Raw genomic sequence first — 27,837 nt, 5'->3', positions numbered from 1 at the left:
CTTCCCATCTGGACACCTTGCTGAAATCTCTATAGCATTCACATGCGCAGGAGCCCACTGTAGTCTGACAATTAGCGGCTGAACCTCCATTGATACAAAATGTCTAGCATCGAGGCTAAAGTAGCCAAAGCGTCAGCAAAATGATTTCTGATCCTTGACAAGTGAGTGAATGTGATATTCTTGAACTTTCTGACCAAAGATTCCAAATAAGTGTTATAAGGGATCAATTTATCTTCTCGAGTTTTCCATTGCCCATTAATCTGGCAAATGATCAAGATAGAATCCCCAAACACATCAATGTCTTGAATTTGCAAAGCCAAGGCTGCTTCAAGTCCGGCGATACAAGCTTCAAACTCTGCCATGTTGTTCGTGCACTCAAACTACAACTTGATAGAAACATGAATATACTCCTTCCGAGGGGATATAAGCACAGCTCCTACTCCCTGTCCTTGATTGTTTACAGCTCCATCAAAGTACATAAGCCACTTAGTACTCGAAGTCTCTTCTTCAATATCCATGATTTCTTCGTCCGAAAAATCTGCCTTCAAGAACGCATTTTCTTATACAGGAGCATCAACCAACTGTTCAGCAACGACCAGCCCTTTAACTGATTTTTGAGTGACATAAGTGATGTCGAACTTAGACAATAACAACAACCACCTTCCAGTCCTTCCTGTAAGGGCAAATTTTTCAAACAAGTACTTTAACGGATCCATCCGTGATAGCAAAAGAACCTTGCTTGACACCAGATAATGTCTAAGCCTCTGGGTAGCCCAAACTAATGCTAGACATGTCTTCTCCAAAACTGTGTACTTTAATTCATATTCTAGCATCTTCTTGCTGATGTAGTAAATAGGCTTCTCCCTTTTAGACTCAGGATCTTGCTGAGTAAGCATGCAACCCATCGCTGTATCCATGATAGACAAGTACAACAACAACGGCTGGCCTGGAATAACTGGCGATAGAATAGGGAGCAAGGATAGGCACTGCTTAACCTTTTCAAAAGCTTCCTAACACTCTTCATTCCACTTCTTCGATGAATTCTTCTTCAGAAGCTTGAAAATAGGCTCACACGTCATTGTTAGATGTGCTATTAACCATCTCAGATACTGAACTTTACAAGGAAACCTCGGATCTGCCTTTCTGTCTTCGGCGGCTGCATTTCTTGAATTGCCTTGATCTTCTGCGGGTCTACCTCTATTCCTCTTTCACTGACCATAAACCCCAAGAGTTTTCCGAATGTAACGCCAAATACACATTTGCTCGGGTTCAGACGAAGCTGATATTTCCTGATCCTTTCAAAGAACTTTCTCAGGGCAACGGTGTGCTCAGGTCGAGCCTTGCCTTTCACAATCATGTCATCGACATATACTTCGACCTCTTTATGGATCATATCATGTAAAAGAGTTGTAGCAGCCCTCTGATATGTAGCACCAGCATTTTTCAAACCAAATGGCATCACCCTGTAGCAGTAAGTACCCCACTGAGTAATGAATGCTATTTTCATCATATCCTCGGGCGCCATCTTAATCTGATTGTAGCCTGAGAACCCATCCATAAAGGATAGAAGAGCATGTCCAGCTGTATTATCTACTAGGAGATCAATGTTTGGAAGAGGAAAGTCATCTTTAGGACTTGCCTTGTTTAGGTCTAAAAAATCGACACAATTCGAACTTTCCCGTCCTTTTTGGGCACCGGTACAATATTTGCAAGCCATTCTGGATATTCAACCACTTGAATGAATTGTACTTCTAATAGCTTCTTTACTTCTTCATAAACTTTCAACTCCCATTCAGTTTTGAGTTTTCGGAGTTTTTGCTTCTTTGGCTTAACACCAGAGATTAAGGGTAAGCGATGCTGAACAATTTCCTCACTTAATCCTGGCATGTCATCATATGACCAAGCAAAAACTTCCTTGAACTCTTTGAGTAGGGTGATTAATTCCTCGCGTTCTTCTGGAGATAAAATTTTGCCAATTCAAATCTCCCGAATCAAGGTTTCGTCACCAATATTCACAGTTTCAATTTCCTCTTCGAGTGGTTTTGTTCGGCGACTCTCCTCCTGTTGAATCATGTGTCTGATTTCAGGGGAGTGTCGTCGGCATCCTCATCAGAGGGGCTCTTTATTGTTATTATTAAGATTATCAGATTCTGAAGCAGAAACATTAGAAACAAAAGTGGAGACATGAATGTACACAGAAAAAGAACCATTTATTTCATTGAATGTTGAATCAAGTACATCAAATGATGAATTACCCACATCGGGCTTTACAATAGACTCTTGAAACACATTTACAGACTTAACAGATATATTGACATTTGTATCAATTGACTCTGAACTATGTATTAAAAGAATATCTGACTCAGCATCTGACTCAATCTCGCTAGAAGAAGATGAATTGCAACAAACCTCAGGAGACTCGACCTTTATAGTACCTGCATCAAAAGAATCGTAAGAATAAACAAACTCTGAATCAGACTCAGAGACTGACACATACTTACGGACGACTGACTCTTCTGAAAGGACTCGACTGTATTGGAAAGTAACCTGAGGTATGACCTGAGAGGTCCAGTTAGTCAACGGTTCCTCTGCCAGGGTGATTAGGTGAGTAGGGTTTAGAATCAAGGCCCTCTGATCAATCACGGCAATAGTCTGTGAATCTTCAAGAAACAGTGAACTCAGAAGGCTCGGCTCTACATGTTCTGCCCAATCAGCTTCTGATTCAACTTCTGTGATCTGCCCACCTGTCAGCTCATCCTCTAACTCAAGATTAAAGAAAATTTTGAAACCTGGAAACCTCTGTCCCGTATTCTCATCTAGCCAAGTCTCAGCAAAGCCACAAAAGGGAAAGTCTGCACCCTCTTTCCAGAATCTGCCATTCATTACCAAATCAATCGGCAGCATCGGTAATTCTAACCCTTTGCGGCGACATTCTGCCCATTTCAACATCAACTGTTTCATCTCTTTGATTTCTTTCTTTATGGGTTTATACCCCAGCCCAAATAGACTATTTAATGCTTTAAACTCAGGGAATTCAGTTAGACCCTGATGATATTTGCCTAACCCGGCACCTGGTCTGTACCCCTGTCAGCGAATCATCTTGACGACATTCGAGTTTGTGCTAGTCAGGAAACAAATTTCCTCATTCATAGCTTCTTCAAAAGTGATGGCAGTCACCTCCAATGAAAACCCACTTAGACTTACATCTTAAGCCCTTACCACAGTCAAGTCCTGAGTAATAAGCCTTATTTCAAGGTTTGGGTCTCCCTTTACAGTTATCGCTCTGTTCTTATGAATAAACTTTAGCTTTTGGTGAAGAGAGGATGGAACAACCCCGAACTTGTGCAACCACGGGCGACCCAGTAACAACAGAAATGAAGCTTTAATGTCTAAAACCTGGAACTCTATTACGAAATCCTCTCCTCCAATCTGTATTTCAGTTACCAGAGTTCCGATTACATCTCTGCGAGTACCATCATATGCCAGAATACCCTGTTCAGATGGGATGAAGTCTTCAAGACCGAACCCAAGGGTTGTTGCAGTACTCAGTGGGAAGACATTTAAAGCGGAGCCATTATCGACCAACACCTCTCGCACCTTCTTCTTATTGCAAATGACGGTGATTTTGAGAGATTTGGTGTGGTCTTGGCCTTCAGGAAGCAGGTCATCATCAGTGAAAGACAAGGTCTTAGACACTTTTGTCATGGCGAGCAAACTCACCAATTCATCAGGAGTAGTGTCAACAGGAACTTGCGCGGAGTTAAGCTCTCGAAGGACTAACTTCTTGTGCTTTGATGAAGCCATGAGTAAGCCCCACACAGAGATGTTAGCCTGAGTCTTTTTCAACTGCTTCAACAAATTCTCCTCTTCTTCATCTGCGCTGACCTTATTCTGCGTCGGATTTTCTGCATTTCTTGCAACCTCTGCCGAATTTTCTACACTCAGCTCTGGAGGTTTGAATACACGTCCGCCTCAGGTCATATGACGCATCTCATCACACTTGTCATCTAATAACAACATCTCATCATCTTCCATACGGAAAACATATGGTGCTTTACTGTTTTTTGCTTCTTTGAAATCCTCAGCCCTCAGGACATACGGAGCTTTCTTTGCATTTCCGGCACTGTCAGTCTGAAATACACAAGACTGAGACGAAGACGACTCATCAAATTTGTCGTCATCGAAGGAAATTACATAACGCTCCTTTTTTACCGCTTCCAGCTCCCCTTCGTCAAACTTCATCACATAGGTTTTTTCTGTGGTAATGGAACAAATGAGGGTTGACGGATCAAGCAAAGGCTCATTAGCAAAAATTGCATTGGTAGTAGGAGGAGGCATAGCATGATGGTTAGGAAGTGGGTTTTGAGTAACATTCGGTCTCTCAACTGCAAGCTCGTCCATGTCAATCATATTCTAAATGGCATGCTTCAAGGCCAAACAATTTTCAGTCAGGTGACCCGGGCCTCTATGATACTCACAATACTGATCCATCTTCCAGAATGTTGGTAAGGGATTAGGTGGAGGTTTGATATCGGGGAGCCGAATCTCTCTGTCTTTTATCAACCTCTTGAGTATCATCTGAATAGGATACATAAGGGGATCAAACTTTCTGTCGAAAGTATTTCTTCTTGGTGCCCTTGTAGCTTCTGTAACAACTCTGGCCGCAGGCCTGGTGTAACTGACAGCATGAACCTCCTTGGGCTAGATTACTGGCCTTTTACCTTCACGAATTTCAGAAGAAACCATGGCTCTCAAGCCTTTTGCTATGGCATCCTCTGTCTGAGTACCTGTCTTGATGAGATGATCAAAGCTCGGATAATGCTGCGGTGCCAAGAAATGAAAATACTGAGGAGACAAACTCTTCAGAACTAGTTTTATCTGATCTGATTCAGACATTCTCTGGCTCAGCTATGACTTACGTCTCCAACGCCTAATAAAGTAGGTGAAAGTCTCCTGAGGACCTTGCTTCAGCTGCTTTAGGTCTCTTTTTGTGACCTCAATACCTTCTTCCATCGAGAACTGCTCTATCAGTTTCTCAGAAATATCTTCCAGGGTTCTCACCTCTCCCGGCTTTAGCCTTAAGAACCATTTCTTTGCGATCCCTGTTAGAGAGATCGGGAACAATTGGGCCATCTGTCCACGGCTCAAACCATACTGCTGCGAGAGAATGATAAACCATCTCATGTGATTACGCGGACACCCGGTTCCATCATACTTATCGTAATCAGGAGCTTTAAAGTTAGGCGGCAAAGATACTGTCGAAGACAACATTAATTCAGAGACGTCAAATTTATTGGGCCCTTGCACTTTCATTTGCTCCATCTCTTGAGCTAACCTGCCAAATTTCTCAGACATCTCTTTCTCAAATTTTTTGAACTTCTCCTTTTCTCTATCAACCCTTGGATCACAATACTCTGCAACGTATTGTTCATCATCTAAATCAACCTCTAAAGGAGAGATAGCAGGTCGATGCAGCTCCGGAGATGTAACACGAGGAGGTGGAAGTATGGGAATTCTAGATACCGAAGCCTTATCACTCATCCGAGTCTTCATGTGGGCCATCTCCTCTTTCATTCCGGCTATGTCTCGAGTAAGGTTTTTCATCATCTCTTACATGCTCAACAGAAGGTCAGTTGGGTCACCCATTTGGTTTACCTCAAAAGAACCTGACGACTCTGGTGTAGATGGTAAAGGTACTGTGGATGACACGGGGGAATCAAAGTGACGAACGAGTCTAGATACTGAAGTAGGTCTAGACCAAGCGGGCTTAGCTTGTAACTCCATTTTCGGAGCGATGGTTGCTATCTTTCAGAATCCTGATTGGAAGTTAACAAACTAGATTAAATGATTGACAAATGAAATAAGATAGTTTGCACCAATAGAGAGAGAAGAAAACAAACATCCTTTGTATTGACTATATTGACAGGTTACAACGCCAACGATTGGTTACATATAGAATGATGAAACTATGAATCGTTGACTGTCTATAACATGAATCAAGTAAAATTCTTTTCTTTAAATTTTCATCTATAATGAAATTAGATTTACAATCTTTGACTCTGATTATATTCAAGTAAAACAAATGAAGACGATAAAGAAATGATAGTCTCAGGCCGAAGATCCTCAAAGCTCTGCAATCCGAGCTCTTTTGCCTACAAGCTTTCTCCAAGCAGCTACGATGGACTGAATGAGATCAGGAGACAATTTTTCACACAAAGGAGGTGCTACAGTTCCAGGAGGACAAGGATATCCCGTGATCTGATGAAGCAAACGGATTGGTGCATAAAAAGTTGACTTTTCTAAACCCATGAGATACACAAATGGATATGGGTGAGTGCTAGTGATGACTTGTAAGCATGAATGACTCACATAATGAAACTGATCTTCCTTCACGTGCTGTAACCAATTGTGCCACTCATCAATGGATTGCGGTTGGTTGGCCATTGGTTTCCAGGACAAGGAATCCTTCAGGGTGTATAGGATGGGGCTTTTTGGCCGCATGATAGTGAGTTTTTCACAAAGCCACACGTATAACAATTTTAAGCACCCAAAGAAATTGTCATGAAGCTCCTGACGAGCAATAAGGTCCAGTCCGGAGAAAGTTTCTGCTAGTATGGTAGGAACAGGATTCCTTCCTTCATTGATTTGATCCACGACAGCTAACAAGGCCAAATGAGCATTATAAGAATCACCACAAAGGACATAACGTGCGAAGACACAAAAAATCAAAGCATTACGCCGACAACTTTGAAAACGGGGATCAGTTGGGTCGACATTTTTAGAAAAAAGTTTGATGAGATCCTGGACTCACACGCCTGTGTCTGTGAGATATGACAGAGCATCAACCGTGGAATTTTTAAACAATTTGCAGAAAAGGGAAAGAGGGTCATCTGGACTCAGAGGTTGGACCCAGAGTCCCTCCAATGGGAGCTCTAGTAGGAAGCACCAATCCTCAAAGATAGGACAAAATTCAAAGGAACCAAATCTAAAGACGTGAAGAGTAGGATCCTAAAGATTGGCAGCTGCTTGGAGAAATTTCCAGTCTATGCCGAATATGCTCAAATGATTGAAGGTACTAATAAACTTCTCGGCCATACTCCTCTCTGAATGTTCACGCAGAAGAGTTTTAAGAGTCTCCTTTATCCAACTCCTCAACACATTGTTCGCCATGATCAAACCTAACACCCAGACAAGACAAAATCATGAGAGAAAGGAGATATCCATAAACAAATGAAAGGGATAAACTTGATGATCAATTATAGGGAAGGATACAATCCAGGTCATTGAATTTTTCATCAAAGATGAGAGACAATCAATAGATCAGAAAATAGACCGCGGCCATAAAATGACAAAAGTAGGTCGCAAACCGGATCTAAATCTGGCGATGAATATCATCAATTGTGCGATCAAGAGGATCAAAATGATAGACCATGGTCATAAGGACAGCGAACGAGCTATCGGCCATATCTCAAGACAAAACAGGTAGACAGGTAAGGATCTAATCCTATTGAGCAATGTATACATAAGATGAATTAATGACACAACAAAAGAGTAGATACATAATCACAGGGTAACAAATAAATTGTGACCACGAGAACAATATGTACATGCCACTAAACTAGTGAAACTGAAAGTATACAAATATAACTGATCAAACTAGAGGTTCTCACTAGAAATGGGTTCTAAACCAATCAAGGCTATACATGGGAATTCAGACCAAGTAAACTGACTCCAAAGAATAGCAATCATGCTCAAAATGTTTTGCGATAAATTTAGCAACATAACGGCTAGACAAGAAAGTTAAGATAGGGTAAACTCATGGTTTAACTAACTCTAAAGAATAGTGGTCATGTTTAATATGTTCTGCAAAAAAATTGGCAACATAACGGCTAGACAAGAAACTCAAGGTAAGGTAAACTCATGGCTTAACTAAATCTAAAGAATAGTGGTCATGCTTAACATGTTCTGCGAAACAATCGGCAGCATAACGACGCTATAAAGGATTCCCACAAATCAACCAAAGGTATATGAATATCGGTGGGAAAATCAGCTCGTAATCGGTGGACGAAATATGGTTACCAAAGAAAGGTAAGCGAAGGACTGACCATAGGTGAAAACATATGACAACGGGTCAAATCCTATAACTAACAGATCGAAGGACAGATCAAGGCCAAGTGTGGACCCCGATCCGGGAGAGAGGTGGGGGACGAGCCCCCAGCGGCCTCTAGGATCATCCACGTGAAAGGAGAGCTCTACCAAGGAACTCTCGAAACGGATGTCACCCTCATAGCATAGCACGAGTGGCGATATAAAAGAGATACATCTCGATTCGGGAACAAGTCCGGATTCGAAACGTACCTAAACAAACTCAGAGTCGCCATCCATGGTATACGGCCATGGATCCTTAAACAAAATATACTCTGTATACCATGGATAACCAGAAATATATATGGGCCCGTGCCTGATTACGAATGGAGAAGGTCTGAAGAGCACCCCCAATTCGTCCGAGTGCAAGCACTTGGTCTCTTATGCCATTTATTATTAACCTCGAAGAGTTTCGGGCGAAAAATCATATGAAATAGGAACAATTCCCAAGAATCGTCTACCTAAGCATGCATTTCCTGAGGATAAAGAAATAAGCATACAAAAAATGAAATAAAAGATGGTGTCACCTATGCAAAGCTAGGTTACGAGTGACATGCCTAATGGGTGTTTAAATTATGGTGGACATACACATGCAAGCTACAGTTAAAGGTATAGGTCTGTACAGGAAAGGAAATCTAAAATTAGCAGTTGATCATTAATAGTAAATGAAATAAGGGACAAACAAAAATGCCAGGCAAATAATAGAAGAATGAAATAAAACCTATGGCGTGCACATAGCGCCTATCTACAATGGAGCGAATACATAGCGCCTAATATAAAATCCTAACACATCTCATCTAGAAAGCAGTAAATGACAGATAGCAATTGCAGTAATAAAAACCTACGGCGTGCACATAGCGCCTATCTACAATGGGGCGAATACATAGCGCCTAATATAAAATCCAAACACATCCCATCTAGAAAGCAGTAAATGACAGATAGCAATTGCAGTAATAAAAACCTACGGCATGCACATAGCGCCTATCTACAATGGGACGAATACATAGCGCCTAATATAAAATCCTAACACATCCCATCTAGAAAGCAGTAAATGACAGATAGAAAATGCAGAAATAAAAACCTACGGCGTGCACATAGCGCCTAATATAAAATCCTAACACATCTCATCTAGAAAGCAGTAAATGACAGATAAAAAATGCAGAAATAAAAACTTACGGCGTGCACATAGCCCCTATCTACAATGGGGCGAATACATAGCGCCTAATATAAAATCCTAACACATCTCATCTAGAAAGCAGTAAATGACAGATAGAAAATACAGAAATACCGTAAAGTGTTACAGCTAAGAAGATAAACCTGCACAATGAGCAAACATCAGTAGATGATAGTAAAGGATAATAATCAGTAACCTAATAAAGATAGAGAATTATAGCTAAACATGCGAGAACTACAGCTAAGCAGGTAAGAACTATAACTAAACAACTAGGTAAAACACATAAACAGGTAAATGTTACAGCTAAGTACGTAAGTAAGTAAGGAAATGCACACACGCTACCATGATCTTACTCTAAAATCATCAACAAAATGCAAACACAAACCCAAAGTACTATCAACAAAACCTAAGACTCTAATGTTTCAGCCCGAGTTTTTAGATGATCTGATATTCATCTAAAGAAGCCTACGTATCCCCGCCTACACGAGAATCAAGGCAACGTAGTTCTTCGCACATATTCTAAGCTAGGATGCCTGGGACACCTAAACCTCTATCCTATACTCGACCTAAAAGACCGGACTAGTTCTTAAAGCTTCTTGAACGATCATTTAGATTTAAATGAATTGTAGATTTTTGGACACCCTATATGCCCTAAATAAATGCATGTTAGCCCTAAGCTAATGCAGGTGGTTCCTACAACCTATGTGTAACTAGGCTGTGTTTCCTAAGGAAAACAAAGGGTGGACTAGCGTATCTTATTCTAGTCATCAGTCGGCGATGTGGATCGCCAGCTGACCGGACGGAGGCGCTCCTATAACTCTAGGACAAACCCCTAACTCTAAAACAAACACATAACAAACAAACAACCAAACAACCTATCAAAAGAAACTCCTAACTCTAAAACTCTCTATCTAGGAGAAACTCCTAACTCTAGAGGAAGAGCTTTTCGAAAACATGTTGCATAAAAGATTTTTGTATTTTTTAAAAGGTTTGAATGATTTATTTTAGAAAATTTGGCTGGACTTGGGATGAAGATCCGAAGCTGTACTACGTACCTCGTGGAAGAGCATCAAGCCAACGTAGTTCGAAACGAACTCTCCTAATACGCTATAAAACTCAACACTTTAGCTGATTTAAGGTCTTTTAATATTTTTCAAATGTTTTTGATATTTTTAAAGTTTTCAAATGTTTTTTTTTAGTTTCAAATTTATAATGTTTTTGGATTTTAAAGTTTTTCCCAGGCTCTGGACCTTTAAATGCTTTCAATCTTAAAGGGAACACGCAACCACAACCACAAACTAGGGCAAAGCCCTAAATCCAAAGGGGAAAACCCCGAACAAGCAACTAACGCCTCAAAGAGATGATCCACAACAAGTAACTGGTGTCCCAAGAACAATGAAAATGATCTAAGATCCCTAGCAGGTAAAAGCATCTTAAAGGATAAACTCCTATCTAACAGACGAACCAAAAGGCTACGGGGCGAATTCCTAACATATAGGATAACCAACTCTAAATGGGAAGCCAATGAGTCCAAGACTCCTTATTGCTCTATAAGGGAGGGCAAATGAGTCAAAGACTCGCTCTAGAAAAGAGGGCTCTAACATGAGGCTAGGTAAGCCTTCTATAGGGAAAACTCTCTAAATGAGACAAGACTTGTCTCCAAAAAAAGAAAACATTCTGATGAGACAAAGTGTGTCCCCTAAGACTCATGGAATTTGGAAGGTCTGGACATGATTTGTAAGTGGTCCTAGAAGTTTAGATGTCTAGGTTGACATATAGCACAGGCTCCACTCATTTAGGATTAAAAAAAAAAAAAAAAAACATTGAAAGCACTCTGCACAACATGCAATTTTCGCAAATAAGGCTCTAAAATATAAAGTAAATCATGAAAATTGATCAATATGTGATTTGTGACTTGCTAGCATGCTCATCATATCGCAATACAAGCATTAGAATCAATATAGGCTCAAAACAATCTAAAAAAAAAAAGAAAGGGTGAAATTTCCACCCAACATGTAATTTTCACCAAAAATGGTCAAAAATGCCAAACAAATCATGGGAATGATTCAAAATATGATTTAAAATTTGCTACCAAGCTCAAAACATCCCAAACAATCATTAAAATTGAATAGAGCTCATATTGTCCATGATTTTCAAGAAATGGCACAGTTATGTCATATAATGTGAAAAATACAACTTTGCACTGACTTTTAGACCCCTCAAACATCAAAACCATCAAAAACTCTACTAATCAAAATTGTAGATCTCAGCATGAATGACATTCTCTCAATTGACCATTTCGTTTGGATCTGGCCAAAAGAGGCCGGAAAATGGTCTCTTCCGATCCATCGCCATTAAAAGACATATTAGTGTTTTTACTGAAAGTTCGGGCTCAGTTTTGACACTCAAAACATCGCTTCTGGAAAAATTCGCTCAAGGACAAAGTAATAGAAAATCGTGTGAAGAACATTTTTTCTTTGTATGGCTTTGGACGAAACAGACCTGGAATAGCCTAAAAATGGCCAACAAGCTGCTGTTGCAGGAATGACAGTTTTTTCAGAAAAACGGAAGCTTGCAAGTCGTTTTTGACATACTAAAAGCCTTTGTGGAAATATTTGCTCAATAAGACAGTTTTGGAAAATATTATAACGAACACTTTTCCAGTTGATAGTTTCAAACAATTCCGGCCAGAAGCAGCCTAAAAGTTACTCAACACGATAATTTCCAAAAAACAGCGTCGCGGACTTGAAACTTTAAACGGGCTTAACTCTCTCGTCTTTTGGCCAAATTTGGGCCGCCATATGTCGAACTGACCGGCTCGACGAGATCTACAAGATTGAAATGTTTGTTTTTTTTATGTTTTGAGCATTTGAGGTCGAAAAATAAAAAATTCAGAACTAAGGATCACTATACCTAGGAGAACACACATTCAGAGACGTACATCTATTTATAGACATGCGCGTATATATCTTCTCACATACTTCCTCATTCAAACACATAGTCACGAGCTCACACTTACATGCCTGCAAACAAGTACACATCCACATACACTCACTGTATTGACACACCTGTACATAGATTTATTGATACTTTTACTTGTACATGATGTACTTGTACAATCTCTATGAACTGAATTTTGTGCTAAACAGAAACTGATTTCATAGGCTGAATTACAAGTAACTGGGCTGATTCCATAGCAGAGAACATGGGCTAAACAACAAGAGAGTGAACTGTCCTTGCATTACATCAAATATGGATTGGATCATGACTGAACTATGGGCCGAAACTACGACTAAACCATGGGCTGAAATGTGTAAAAATCTGTGACGGAATCGTGGGATAAATGTGCAAAACAGGGAGCTGAATCTTGAACTGAACTTGTGCAACAACAGGGGCTGAATCTTGTTCAAAACTGGGACAGCAACATGGAATAAATTGTGCGTGAAACAAGGGCAACAACATTGACTGAATTGTGTGCGAAACAAGGGCAGCAGCATCAACTGAATTGTGTGTAAAACAGGGCTGAATTGTGGGCTCAAAATGTGCATAAAAGTCAAGCTAAACCATGGGCAGAATTATGCCAAAATAAGGGCTGACTTATGGCTTGAATTTGTACCAAAACTGGGATTGAAACATGGAATGAATTTATGCCAAAACAGGGGCTGATTCAACAGGGACTAACATAGGGGCTGATTCAGCAGGGACCGAAACAGGGGCTGATTCAACAGGGACCGAAACATGGGCTAATTCAAATAATGGGCTGAAACAGGGGCTGATTCAGCAGCGGCCAAAACAAGAGCTGATTCAAATAATGGGCTGAAACAGGGGCTGTCCATATCAAAAATGGTGTGGGGCTGTCTATATCAAAAATGGTGTGGGGCTGCCATTATAAAAAATGAAGTGGTGGCTGTTTTTATTATAAAAAAAATGAGAGGGCTGATAAAGTAATGAAACTATTTACTAAATTCTCATATTCCTAATGATCACATAGATACAGTGAAGCTACCAAACTTTAATACTAATCTGCCAATATTAACATTACCCTGTATAAATAACTATCTTGTCTCAATTCCTTTTCCAATTTTCGACCATGACAACTGTGGAGCATATCCACTCACAAAACCAATGCAAGCAAAGATAAAAGAATGAACTATTTTATTGTGCCACTGAGTTGTAAACTAAAGCTCAATATTATGATGAATTTTAAATCTGTAAACATAATGACTACCTAGTATCATCTTTTAAAATTATATAGCAAGCAACATACACACTAGCACATAGAATTATTATCTCATTAATCATTTTCTATTCAATCATCTTTTATGAAAACACTCACACAAGGCTATAATCCAAATATCTATAGCATTAATTATCTAAACACTCCCTGCTTAATTAATAAAGAGCATAAATCTTACCACCATTATGTTGTAGACAATCTAAAAATATGATAGCAAATCAGAGTACACATTTTGAAAGCAATTTAAAAATAAAAAAACATATACAGTCCACATACAAGCTATCTATCAAAATCTTAAAAAAAAAAAAAATCTACAGTGACTAGGGTGAATGACATGATTCAAACTCATTCACTATAGTTTTTTATTAAAATACCTTATAGTATAAGCTATGCTAAAGCATTTACAGATAATTGATGAGTACTAATTCGAATAGTTCTGAACTAATTCAGGCCCCTTGAATATTTGAACAACTTGACCCCTTTAAATAACAAATTTTGAATAGCAAGCTTCCAACTCCAAACGCATTCTTCCTCAACAAGCTTAGATGAATATTATTGTGTTAAAAGAAAAAATCAAGAAAATGACAGCAAGTGTCAAGATTGTTTGACTCATTGACTAAACAGAGTTTTATACGAAAAGCTCCTCATATCATATTCCACAAAATAGAGTGCTTACACAAACATTAGCCTTCCTTATTCTTTAAAATTTTTTATTTTTATTCATATTTTTATTTTACTTTTGCTTTTGTCATGAACCAGCTACAAATCTAAATGTCTTATTCCATTCTACTTCAAAACCTTCAAAACTAAATCATAGATACTTATATGCTACAAACTCTCTTAGAAGCAAAAGGAACAACATATGAGCAAGATAAAGAAAACAAGAAATTCAAGCTTTGTTTCTTTTCTTAAAATATATCCTAATTGTAATAGAAATCCTGTAATTTTAAACGAATTCTGGTACAACTTTTTTTTTTTTTTTTCATTCATTACAGCTTCGAACCAAAATATAGATCTATCAAAATATGAACTAAAAACATAATGCAATCAGCTATCTCAAAGAAGCTATATCAAGGAATATAAAATTGAACAATTATAGACCTCTCCAAAGTTAAAAAATCTTGTGAAAAATCATTGAGACAAAACAAAAATCACAAGGAAATTACTGACAGAGTGAAAGATGAGATCAAGCTCTTCGCCTACCTTCTTCTTTTTCTCAATGATTCTCCTTGGATCTTCGAGTTCGCTGTCTCTGAACAGCTTTGGAATAATCTTCAAATTCACTCTCTTTCTTGATTGATTGAAATTTTTTAACAGATCAAGACAATCAAAACAAATAGACACTATTCTAAAAAAAAAACTCAGAACATTTTGACTTTGCCGGATTTCAGTATAATTTCACAGGTTTTGGAATAAGGAAGAACAGGTTTTAGCTACGAAAAAATGATAGATCAACACAAGACATGGCCTGAGAAGAAAATTTAGTTGAAGAATTGGCCAGAATCATGTCCGGAGAAGAAAAGAGAAAGAAAAATATGGTTTTATGGCTGAAGCTAGGATTTCTAATCAAGAATCTGAAGTTTAAAGGCCCTAAGCTAGGGTTTAAGGCTTTAGGATGATGGATCCAGGGTTAGCAATCACAGATCTAAAGTTTATTGCTATGAATCATGAGATTCTTTGAAGGAAAACGAAAATGCGGTATTAAAATCAAGATTTCCTAAGGAAGAAGATGAAAATTAGAAGAAGAAGAAAAGCTCATACAAAATGAAGTAACTCAAGGAAAAAAAGAGCAGATCGGAGCATGACTGGAGTATAATCAGAATTCGGTGAGCTTGCCAAGGAAGATGATCGGAAAATGAAGGTTTTTGCCGGAGAAGTGGCCGGAGTTCCAATTAGAAATGGCCTGAGTTAGACCGGAGGATGATCGGAGAAGGCAAAGTATCAAGATCCCCTTTCTCTTTCTAGAAAAACTCAGAGCTTCTCTCTCTAAAACGAAAATGAAAAAAAAATAAAAATTTAAGAGGGTAAAATTGATATATATATATATATATATATATATATGCAAAAAAGGATGCCAATATTGGCACTCCAAATTTGATGGGCGTGCGGTTGCGCGAAAAATTGATGGGCGCACGATGAATTTGTGTCTTTTCGGATTTGGATCGACAGCGTTCCAGGATAAATTCGCCCCCCTCTCAGGATAAACTCACCCCCCCTTTTCTTGTTTATACCACGACATTTTTTTGGCTCGTTCGATAGGCAAACGCGCTCGGATTTCGATAAAATTTTGCGGGGACCTCGATGAGACCCTAAGCTAGCCTAGGGTGAAGTTTGGGGCTTTTAAGTCAATGGTTTGGCGGGGTTTTGCACTGAACTGGAAGGCTCAGGGCACGGTCAAAATGGGGTGTCTACACCAAGGTAATGGCAAACGAAAGCCACTGACTAGATCTAGATCTGAATAAAGAATGGATATAACCGATTGAAATGAATAAGGAACTCTAACTAAGAGGAGAAGTTTAATATATGTAATCAGTATATATAGGTATACATACATACACATATATCCTAACCAGGGGCACCAGCCCTAGTTCTAATCTAGTGGAGTCAAGGAAGTCTCAACTCAAGACAGACTGATGAGTGTACTAGGACCGTGTTGTAGCCATATAAAATGAGCTACCCTAGTCTACAAATGGGACAAAGCTCCTAACTCTAAGTTCCACATGTGTGAGTAACACATGTTCAACCCTATATGAATGCAATATGTACATATATCAACACGTGTACTTCCTAGTTGGATTTTACTAAGTCAGTAAGTATATACATAATATATAAAATAAAGTAGGGCTTCGGACTCAATCTAACGGGTACTATGCGTATGAATCATACTTAATATGTATAACACAAGTACACCTAGTGTAATACATAGTATGCTTCATTGCTCATCGGCTGCTGTAAACACAAGTACACCTAGTGTTTACGGCTGCAGCACTGGCGCATAGCTTGAAAATAAATACAACAGTTCCGTCAGGGTAATGACCTCCCAGTCTAGCACGCACTGTATCTATTTTCGTGGAGCCAATAATAATCAAATGCAATAAAAGAAATATGATAACATATGAAGTGCAGTGTGTGAATCCCTTGTTTTAATTACGCACCTATTTGGTGCCCCTGGATTCTAATAATAGAGTTCCCATTTAAAATAATTTTAGCCTAAATTTCTCCAAAGTTAATAAAAATGGCATTTTAACAGAGTTAGGCAATGTTTCAAGAACTCCCCAACAGAGTCGCCAGCCTGTGGACCCCGATCTGAGAGATGGTGAGGAAACGAGTCCCTACATCCTCTAGGATCATCCACGATGTGAAGGAGAGCTCTGCCAAGGAACTCTCGAAACGGATGCCACCCTCATAGCATAGCACGTGTGGCGATATAAAAAGAAAGAGATACGTCTTGATCCGGAGCCAAGGCTCGAAACCAAGACGTACCTAAAATAAACTCAGAGTCGCCATCCATGGATAGGCCATGGAACCCCAAAATCAAATCCTCTGTGTAATGGATAACCAGAAATATATATGGGCTCGTGCCTGATTACGAATGAAGAAGGTCTGAAGAGCACCCCCAATTCGTCCGAGTGCAAGCACTTGGTCTCTTATGCCATTTTCATTAACTCCAAAGAATTTTGGGTAAAAATCATGTGAAATGAGAACAAATATCCCCGAGTGAACGTCTACCTAATCATGCGTGACTCGAGGATGAAATAATAAACATACATAAAATAAAATGAAAGATGTGTCGCCTAAGCACTGCTAGATTATGAGTGACATACCTAAATGGTGTCTAAGTTCTGGTGCGCAAACACATGCATGCTACAGCTAAAGGTATAAGGTCTACGCATGAAAGTAAGAAAACATAGCAAAACACACGACATAACAAATCCTAAGACTCTAACGATTAAGCCCGAGTCCTCGGATGGTCTGATATTCATCCAAAGAAGCCTACGTATCCCCGCCTCTGCAAGAATCAGAGTAACGTAGTTCTTCGTGCCTATTCTAAGCTATGATGCCTAAGACACCTAGACCTCTATCCTAGACTCGATCTAAAAGACCGGACTAGTTATTAAAGCTTCTTGAGCGATTATTTAAATTCCAGTGAATTGTAGCTTTTAGGACACCCTATATGTCCTAACTAAATGCAGGTTAGCCCTAAGCTAATGTAGGTGATTCCTACAACCTATGTGTAACTAGGCTGTGTTTTCTGAGGAAAATAAAGGGTGGACTAATGTATCCTATTCTAGTCGTCAGTCAACAATGTGGATCGCCAACTGACCGGACGGAGGCGTTCCTATAACTCTAGGACAAACCCCTAACTCTAAAATAAACACAAACAAGCACATAACAAATCAAAGACTAAAATCAAAGACAAACCCCTAACTCTAAAACTCTCTATCTAGGACAAAGTTCTAACTCTAGAGGAAGATCTTTTCTAAATCAAGGTTTTAAAGTTGCTTATTCAAAAAGGTTTAAAATGCTATTTACAAAAGTTTGGCTGGACTTGGGATATGGATCCCAAGCTGCACTACGTACCTCGTGAAAGAGGATCAAGCCAACGTAGTTCGAAACGAACTTTCCTAATTACTACTTCTAAAACACTCAACACTTTAGGCTTTTTTAAGGTTTTCAAATATTTTTTATGTTTTAAATTTCTAATGTTTTTGAGTTTTAAATGTTTCGATGATTTTTAGATTTTAAAGCTTTTCTAATGTTTTTTGGGATTTTTAAAGGTTTTCACCCTTTTGGTCAAAGACCTAAGGGAATACACAAAGCAACACCCTAGGGTCAAACCCTAGGGCAAATAGGGGAAACCCCTAAATCCGGTAATCTATGCCAAAGGCAAGGAAATAAAAGGACCTCAAGAGGCAAAGCTCTAATGAGACCGTGCTAGTCTCTAATAAAGAAGAACGACGACAACACTAAGGAGAAACTCCCAACTAATAACACTATCAAAACCGAAGTTAAATGAGTAAAAGACTCTCTAATAATACCAACAAAAGAACGAATGAGTCAAAGGCTCTCTAATAATACTCCTAAAAGGACAAATGAGTAAAGGACTTTCTAATAATACCACTAAAAAGGATAAATGAGTCAAAGACTCTCTAATAATGCCACCACAAAGATGAACGAGTCAAAGATTCTCTAATAATAGCACCTAAAGGACGAATGAGTCAAAGACTCTCTAATGAAACCACCAAAAGAATGAGTCAAAGACTCTCTAATAAAACTACCAAAACAGAGGATGAATGAGTCAAAGACTCTTTAGAAAAGAGTACTAAAGGAACAAATGAGTCAAAGACTCTCTATTAAAGCCACCAAAAGGACAAACGAGTCAAAGACTCCTAATAAAAATACTGAAAGGACAAATGAGTCAAAGACTCTAATAAGGACCAATGAGTGAGCGACTCTCTATTAACACTATCTAAAATGCGAATGAGTCAAAGACTCGCTGATCACTACTTCCAAAAGAACAAAGGAGTCAAAGACTCGCTCCAAAAGGAGGGGGAGACTCTAACATGAGGCTGGATAAGCCTCCTAAAGAAGAAACTCTCTAAATGAGACCAGGCTTGTCTCCAAATACGGGCTCTATAAATGAGGGGGGCATGCCTCCTATGCATAAAGGCGGGCTCCAAGTATCCCTATCATCGCCCTTGCAATGAATAGGCAGGGCAACTAATAGACCGAGTTGGTCTTCAACTAGCAAGGGTACAAGTAGGGGAGGTTCTAAGCAACGAGGCTGAGCAAGCCTCCTATGAGCTAACTTTCTACAAAGGTATATTCCCTATGGATAGATTCTAAACAAGGCATGTCTCCAGAGGAGGAGTGCCTAACGAAACAAAGTATATCTCCTAGCAGGGGTCCAATTTCTACCGGTGTCTAAAAGACTAGTAAAGTCTACTATACAAATGAGGGTAACACTACTTGGACTGAGCAAGTCCCCCAAGGATGGGCGTTTTTCTATAGAGACACAACTTGTCTCTCTAAAATGGGAGGCTCCGACTATCGCCATCATTGCCTGGCATATGAATTTTATATAATCCAAATAATAAGAGCATACTATGAATGATACTATTTTCTTAAAGCTATAAACAACTCATTGCTACAGCAAAAGCAATCTAATGCTACACAACTATCATGATCTAGTATGGCTTTGTAAACTGGAGTGATATCATTGTCAAAACATAAGCTTATGCTTACAAAACAATTACGAATGATGAACCATACTAATTTCTCATTTAAAAGCTTTAGCCCTTGGTTAACATCTTAAAACATCACTGTGAGCCTCAAAACAAAATAACCACTTCCATAGCAGTGATTAATGGTTGAATGACATCAAGTATCTCCATGTCATCATTTTACAAATAAGAATAGCTGCCAAATCAGTATGATACTTAACTGGGTTCACATTACCCCATCATACCATTTGCTCATGCGACTCAACAACTTATCACCAAAGAAAATAAGCTATATCTTACTCTTATAGTCTTTCCAACCATATAGTATATATGTACAAGCATTTGGACTGAACCCATGTGATTACAGAAATTAAACAAAGCCAATATTTCCGACTAATAGTGCCAAAATGGGCACTACTTGTCCCGGTAACTACACCAAAAACCAAAATCCTCCTTTACTGCTAAATCATTTTGCCAAAATAACTGTCAATCTATTTGCAAGACAATTAAAAATCCAAATTTGTGTAATTAATAGGGTCTCAAAAATAAGACAACAGGATATTAAGACTCTTAACACATGTAAACACTCATACATTTACACACTTATTCCCAATCTTTCACAAGTATACACTCACATATATAGATGCACCTACACGCAGACATATCTAGTTATAGACCTATTCAAGATAAAATTAAAGCCTACAACCACATTTCATAATTGTTATTTGAACATATACAAAAGAAATCAATCACATAATGACAGACATGAAAATTGAAAATGTGAAAATATGAACTAAAAGAAAAAAATCATGAAAGTTCATGTACCAACAGAACATTATAATAGTAACCTCAATTATCATGCATCTTACTTTTTCTTATCAGCACAGTCATGAAAAACTACCCCTACAACCATTCCTCCACAACAACAAGGCATCTTGCCTTTTCTTATTAACCCAGCCATAAGTACTCCTAGCCAATACCGTTGAAACAAGTTCGCACTAAACATTACAAACAAATACATATTTAAACTAAAACAGGCTGGAATGGAACACATGTGAGTATAAAGGCATATGAAGGACAAATTCTTTCAATAATGTTCTAAAAAGGCCAAATCATTTATTCCCTATTACTCACTTTATACAATTTCAAATTCCATGAATATAAAGCAAATTACGTTCTTTGTAACTTGACTTTACAAATTATCTAATTAATTGAAACCTCAAATCCATATAAACTAATTGAAATATGAAAAAATATGAAAAACAAAATATCATTTTCTCACCAGTTCAACACAGCCACACCACTCCCACTTCTAGCTATAAATCATCAGAACTTCTAAAAAAAAATTTTTTTTAAGAAAGAAATCAACTCTTGATTCCATTGTACACTAGTAAAATGAATACATGTACGAAACAAAGCTTGTACTCTACTAACAGTAAACTGAATTATAGACACGAAACACTCATCTGCACACATCATTACATGCACACCTATACGATCATGTACACATTCACTTACACACCCATAGGGGCTGAATTTAATGCAAAACAAGGACTGGCTTTGTGACACAGAAAACATAGCTGAAATGTAGGTAAATGAGTTGTCTTTGTAACACAAAACAGGGGCTGAAATGTAGGTGAATGAGCTGTCTTTGTAACACAAAACAGTGGCCAAAACGAAGGTGAATAAGCTGTCTTGCTAGCAACCATGCCCTTTCATCTCAATTTAAATGGGTGTGGAGTCAAATTAGGAAAGCTATGGATAATGCCCAATCTGTCCAAATCGAAATCAGTAAGCAAAGCCCTGGCCACAATATGATAATATCATAATACTGAATTTGGCATACAAGAAGGTAATATGGAAGACTATCTCACAATCATCTGCACATGGATACACACATACATACATCTATTACACAGATACATAGTCATACACATAGATGTAGTCCCACACAGAGCCATTCTCAATGTACACACAGGTACATATTTATACACTCATGAACATGCATGCACTCATTATTAAGATGTCTATAATGAAGCATATCCATGCTCTTCATAGGTAATTAACTGAATAGAAGTGGGTTGTTAGTAAGAGAAAATGATATAAACTTTATTATCACCATTTAAAGACCCAAGGCTGTCCAAGAAAGTCATATAAGGACTACCTTGTCAAAGCTTTGCTAACCCTACTAGGAACATGGCACATATATATGGACACGGGGCTCTTGATCTGGCAGACTAATAATGCATGGCTTGGACTTATGGACTTCATTTGAATTTATGACGCTGACCGCTCCAATTACCAAACATAAGATCAACGAATCACAACACAACAAAAGGATGCACACCTACAAATTTCCATAAGTCTTATCATATTTTTTTATGATAGTAAAACAACCATGAAAGTAAACAGCATGTCATGAACTCAACTCCAAAACCTTTGCAAAATTAACACAAGAAATTTGTGTAGCTGCCCATAAAATAGAAATTACAAATTGAATTGATGTAGAAAACCAATGGCATCATACTCATTCAAAATTTTTTTTAGCTATGATGATGATGACCTATTCGGATAATAAAGAAACCATATCCTTATATAGCAGATTCTCCTTGACTTCCTCTATTTTCTCTTGAAAACATTATAGCACCAAAATCTAAGATAAAAGGAGTTTAACCCAGCAAAGCAATTCAAATAAGAAATCACATCCTATTATCATAACATTTGAGATTAAGTATAGATGCATATAACCACAACTCACATGAGGATTATGGATAACATCCCAATAATCGATTAACGAGCAATTAAGACCAAGGGAACAATAATAAAAGGAATGAGCAATACAACATTCAAGCTCTTTAACTACAAAAGTGACCTAAACATCTTGGAAATTCTGCCACTAGATTTAGATATAGAAGGCAAAATGGAATGAACTTGTAACAATTTTATGTCCGTACGATATTTATATCATCAACATAACCTCACGCGGATTTCTATTAACCTCCAGATGCCAAGAAAGATGAAGAAATCGATTAATTGAAAAGGAAACCATTGAATTAAAATAGGAATAAAGCAAGGATCAAAAGAAGAATCGCAAATCTATAAATTCCGCATCGATTTCAAACTAGAAACAAAGTGTTAATCACGCACAAAGCATGTCAACAAAATCATCAAAATGAATTTATAATAAGCAGATTAAAAGCAATTTTACCTCAGTGATTTACCTTTTCCCCTTGATTTCTAGCTTCTAGATTTATAAAAAAATTCTGACAAGATCACTTGAATCATCAATATTGTTGTCTGATTTCAAGAGAATAACCAGATCTTGATCAGATCCACAGCTTATATGATAACTGAGACGAGGAATGGACGAGATTTAATGAAGAATGGCTAGATCTAGGGTTTCGTGAAGAAACAGTAGGAGAAATGACTCAGATCTAGGATTCGGTTAGAGCTAGTGAGTTAGGGTTTCAGGGAATGAGAGAAAGAGTTAAAGGCTGAAAATAAGCAATAGAGATATAAAGAAAGAAGAACACAACTATGCGAGAAAGATCAAACAGCCGGAATTTTACCTGAGCTTGGCCGGATTTTGATCAGAAATATGATCGGAGAAGAAAGATTCAACAGAAAAGGGTTATGGCTTGAGAACTAGGGATTTTTAGTGTTTCCAAGGCTAGATCTTGGTTTTAAAGAAAATTGAGGGAAATAGATTTAGAAAGGGAGAAATAATGGGGGAGAAGACGGCCGATCGGAATTTGGCCGGAGCTCCGGTCCAACGAATCGGAGAAGTGGACTAGCAATCTCTCTCTCTCTCTCTCTCTCTCTCTCTCTCTCTTTGATTTCACGAGAATCAACAGTGCCTCTTGATTTTTTTTATATATACCTAAATGTAGTCTGGGATATTGGCACACCACCGATTGATGGGCGCATCATTAAAATGATGAGTGCGCGAACTTGGCTGGAACTCAAATGGGTTATTTCACCCCCCCTCTCTTTGGGCATCCCTTGGTGCAGATAATTCACCCCCCTTTTGCGGTTACATCATACACCTTACAACGCTCGTCTTATTTGGCGGACCTGCTCGGATCTCAATGAAATTTTGCAGGGACCTTGGTGGGACCCTAACCTAGCGTAGGATGCAATTTGAGGTCCTAATTCACGAATCTGACGAGGTTTTGCTCGAGTAACGCGAACTTGGGTTCGGTCAAAATGGGGTGTCTACACATTTAGTGATTCAAAAAGCCCAAATATGATACCCCTCAACTACTTTTTAGAAAAGTGCAGGTACTAGTCTTTCACTACACAAAGTCTACAAATGTAAGAACATTAAGAATAGAGCAACATTCTGTTAAAATTCAAACAAATGAATCATCAACGCAGTACACCAAATAGAGAAAGGGATATGATCCCGACTATTTATCGTTGGCAAAGGAACTATCATCGCTGTCACTATCATCTGAATATGTATCACATTCATCATCATCTGGTATTGCCTGGGTCAACTTTTCCAACGGTTCATCAATTTATGTCCCTACTATATCTGTCTGTTCGCAGATATTTATGTCTTCCAAATTTTAGATTTTTGCTGCCTCTGTCTGGACATTTGCCTCATCATTGTTCCCATGTACCTCATCCAAGTCCCTAGGCTTTGTCTTCACAACCACATGCCAGTCTTTGTTATCGGGGTGGTCTTGCACGTAGAATACTTGCTCAGCTTGAGATGCAAAGACAAAAGGCTCATTTTTATAAATATGTCGTGCCATATTTACATCTGTATAACCGAACGCATCTGTTTTTATTCCCCTGTTCGGCGTTACAACATCAAACCAATGAGATTTGAAAAGCAACGCCTTCAAGCGTCCAAAGTAGTTAAGTTCAATGATATCTGTCAAAACACTGTAATAACTAACATCTCCTGCTAATGGATTCTGATCCTTGGCTGTAGACACCCACATTTTGCTCCGCTCTAGCAAATAAAGATTTTCCATTTTAAGACAATTTTCCATTACTTTCTTTCAATTTTCATTTATTTTGCCATATTTTCCAAAGAATTTCTTCCATAGGTGGATTTGAATTCTTTAGGATTGGATTAGGCCCATTTGGGATGCGCCCATCGTATTAATCTGTGAATTTAAAATTCTAATGGGTTTGGAAAACAAGGAAATTGGGCCCACTAAATGTAAAGATGGAATTTAGGAGAATCCAAGTTTGTCCGTATTTGTAATGGCGCCCATCAATTAGATGGCTCGGATCATCTCACAAAGATGATTTAAGGGACGCAACCCATTTATGTTATGGCCCTACCAATTGGACGATTTGGATCATCTTATAGAAATGATTGGAGGGCACAACCCGTTTACGCCATGGCCCTTTATTTGAATGCTTCGGATCATCCTACGGAGGCGATTTGCAGGGCGCAACCCATTTGCACCATGGCCCATTCGAATCGACAGTTCGGATTATACTATGGAAGTGATTTGGGGGGCGCAATCTATTTGGGCCGTGGCCCATCAATTGGATGGTTCGGACCATCCCATGCAAATGATTTTAGGGGGCGTGGCTAATTTACATTGTAGGCCACAAGTTGGACGGTTTGGATCATCTCAAGGAATTGGATTTTGGAGGTGCAACCAAACCACGCCATGGCCCATCACTTGTACGGTTCAGATCAGCCTATGGGAATATTTTTAGGTTGTTACAACCAATTTACATTGGGGGTCATCACATGGACGGTTTAGATCATCCTATGGTGTGGACCCATCACATCATTCCCACCATTTTCAAGGACCTAAAAATATTAAATCTTGAATTCGGCCAACTTAGAATAAGGGGCGTATCACTTTTGAAAATCATGGAATTTAATTCGAAAAATGGAAATTCATTCAAACACAAGTGGAATAAGGGACCCACTTAGGATTCTCTTTCCAAACTGGTGAAGCTTTTTTCTTGCTTAATCGTGGAAGTTTCTCTTTTATGATATAAATCAATCCCCATCTCTACGAAAAAAGGAGGACCGGAGTATGGTTTTGGCCTTTCATCTCAACGACCATCTACAGCCCTCTCTCATCTCTTGGTGGAAAAAGAAACCGGCAGCCCTCTCACTGCACTTTTGCAAAAGAACTTTCAATTTTGATCCCCCCACACAAGATCTGTAGTCAGGTCATCTCTTTGAGACTCTTTGGGGTATTGACAACCATTGATTCTGGCGTTGAGAAAAGCGGTCATCTCTCCATCATCTTCTCTCCACGTCGGTGAATAAAAAAAGAGAAGAAAAAGTATTAGACAATACTTAGATTCTATACTGGCGAACGCTCTCAGATTCTCAAGCTCTCGCTTCCGGATCGGATCATCACTGAAGGTAGGTGCTCTATTCTCAGATTTTTCTGGAATTTTTCTGTATTTTTTTCCATATTTTTTGCATAATTTTAGTATTTAATAGAAGGGAATATGCGTACTTAATTCAATATTGCATTGGTTGGCTTATAATTATGTTTTACATGAGTGTTTTGTTAGAGTAATTAGGTCAAGCAAGAGGTTGCTTGAAGCATTACACCCAAGGTATCTAATTTGGAATACCAAGTTTGTTGCCTCCAGCCCCTATATATATTAGATACACTAAGGTTTTAATAGGTTAGTGGGCTCTAGCCCAAATAGGCCCACTACACCGGTCCATTATCTTATTGGGCTTATATTAGAACATACATGGGTTAAATTATATACCCAACAATCTCCTCCTATGTTCTACATATAGCACAATCCAATAGATAGATAGTGTAATGTTCAAAAACAAAATATTGAATCATCCACATCACTATATGGTCTGTATCATAAAAGATCTGTATTCCAATTGAAAACACGAATCCTTTTATGACAAACCAAGAGTTTTAGATATACAACAAACTAAACTCAACCAAAAGGTAGTTTCACATATAAGTGAACCCCACTGATCTTAGAAAAATTCATTCATGGGGTATGATTCTCATCGAGATCCAAAATAAAGTTTCACAAAAAAGTGAACTCTATACATACTGAAATAAAAGCATAGTTTTTATGACTTTAGAAGATTCAAATAAGTCATCTTCATCAAAGTCCAAATCAAGACAAGCTCCTCCTTTTTCGCCAATCCCTGTGAATTACCAAATATGGATGTCATGAAAATGAATCCAATCATTTGTGTAAAACACTAAAGTATCTAGTTCTACCTGAAGAAGAACTTAGTACAATTCAAAATGACTGAAAAAGTATCAGTATCACTCTCACCATAAGCATCATTGTCAAGTTTCAATAAAGAACAAGACTTAACAGCTTCTTTTGCAAATAACCATTCCTAATTGTCAAGTTTCAATAAAGAACAAGACCAAATAGTTTCTTTTGCAAAGAACAATTTCATGTTTCTTTTTGGAATGTTACAGTCATCTTATCCATATTTGAGTTAAGATGTATCATCAAGTTTGGAATGTACAACCTTTCCCAAAAAGGACATGTCATCAAATGTGGAATGACATACAATAACTCTAAACATCATCGAAACATATCAAGTGCCTATCTTGGCCAAGAGAGGGAGATTCGAAAAATTCAAAATAACATGGATGTAAGTTAAGACATGTCTAAACGGTCTTTAACCCCATCTCCCCCACAATTTTGAATATTTGATCTTTGGTCAGTCCCTTTTGTGAGAGCTTCGGCCTATTATCCTTCGATTTCGTATCAATCAAAGTGATAATCCCGTGTTCTTGAGATAATTCAGCATATGGCCACTGTTTCAGCTTAAGATGTCTCCTCTTACTATTAAAGAGTGATTTCTTCACAACCATTGTTGTAGCTTGATTATCACAGAACATACATAAGGAACTAATCCTTAACCCACTAAAGAACTAATCTTTAACCGGGTCAGTGGAATGTCATAACCATAATCAGATTCTTTATCCCTTAGCTTTCATCTATAGCTGAAGTTAGAGCATAAAGTTCCAATTCGACTTCCACACAAAGCAATAAATTTGCTGTCCTCTGATTCTGAGCCCCATGATGCATCAGAATATCCTTCTAATACAGGAGGATAG

The 27,837-nt window shown here is 38.3% G+C and overlaps 1 protein-coding gene across 1 annotated transcript; it reads right to left on the bottom strand.

The window, feature by feature from the left end:
* Positions 1-3,207: 3,207 nt before the first annotated feature.
* On the bottom strand, positions 3,208-3,804 carry LOC143862952 (uncharacterized). The gene has a single exon (XM_077373855.1). The coding sequence runs from the start codon at positions 3,802-3,804 to the stop codon at positions 3,208-3,210; it is 597 nt and encodes a 198-aa protein (XP_077229970.1).
* Positions 3,805-27,837: the final 24,033 nt, after the last annotated feature.

Source organism: Tasmannia lanceolata, unplaced genomic scaffold, assembly GCF_043159265.1.
Source record: "Tasmannia lanceolata isolate RefF3 unplaced genomic scaffold, GAP_Taslan_0.1 ptg000038l, whole genome shotgun sequence".
NCBI lineage: Eukaryota > Viridiplantae > Streptophyta > Magnoliopsida > Canellales > Winteraceae > Tasmannia > Tasmannia lanceolata.
This window is presented reverse-complemented; position numbering and strand designations above follow the sequence as displayed.

What these genes read in the sequence shown, in the direction of transcription:
- LOC143862952 (XM_077373855.1), bottom strand. Translation starts at nt 3,804, where the DNA reads ATGGCTTCATCAAAGCACAAGAAGTTAGTCCTTCGAGAGCTTAACTCC.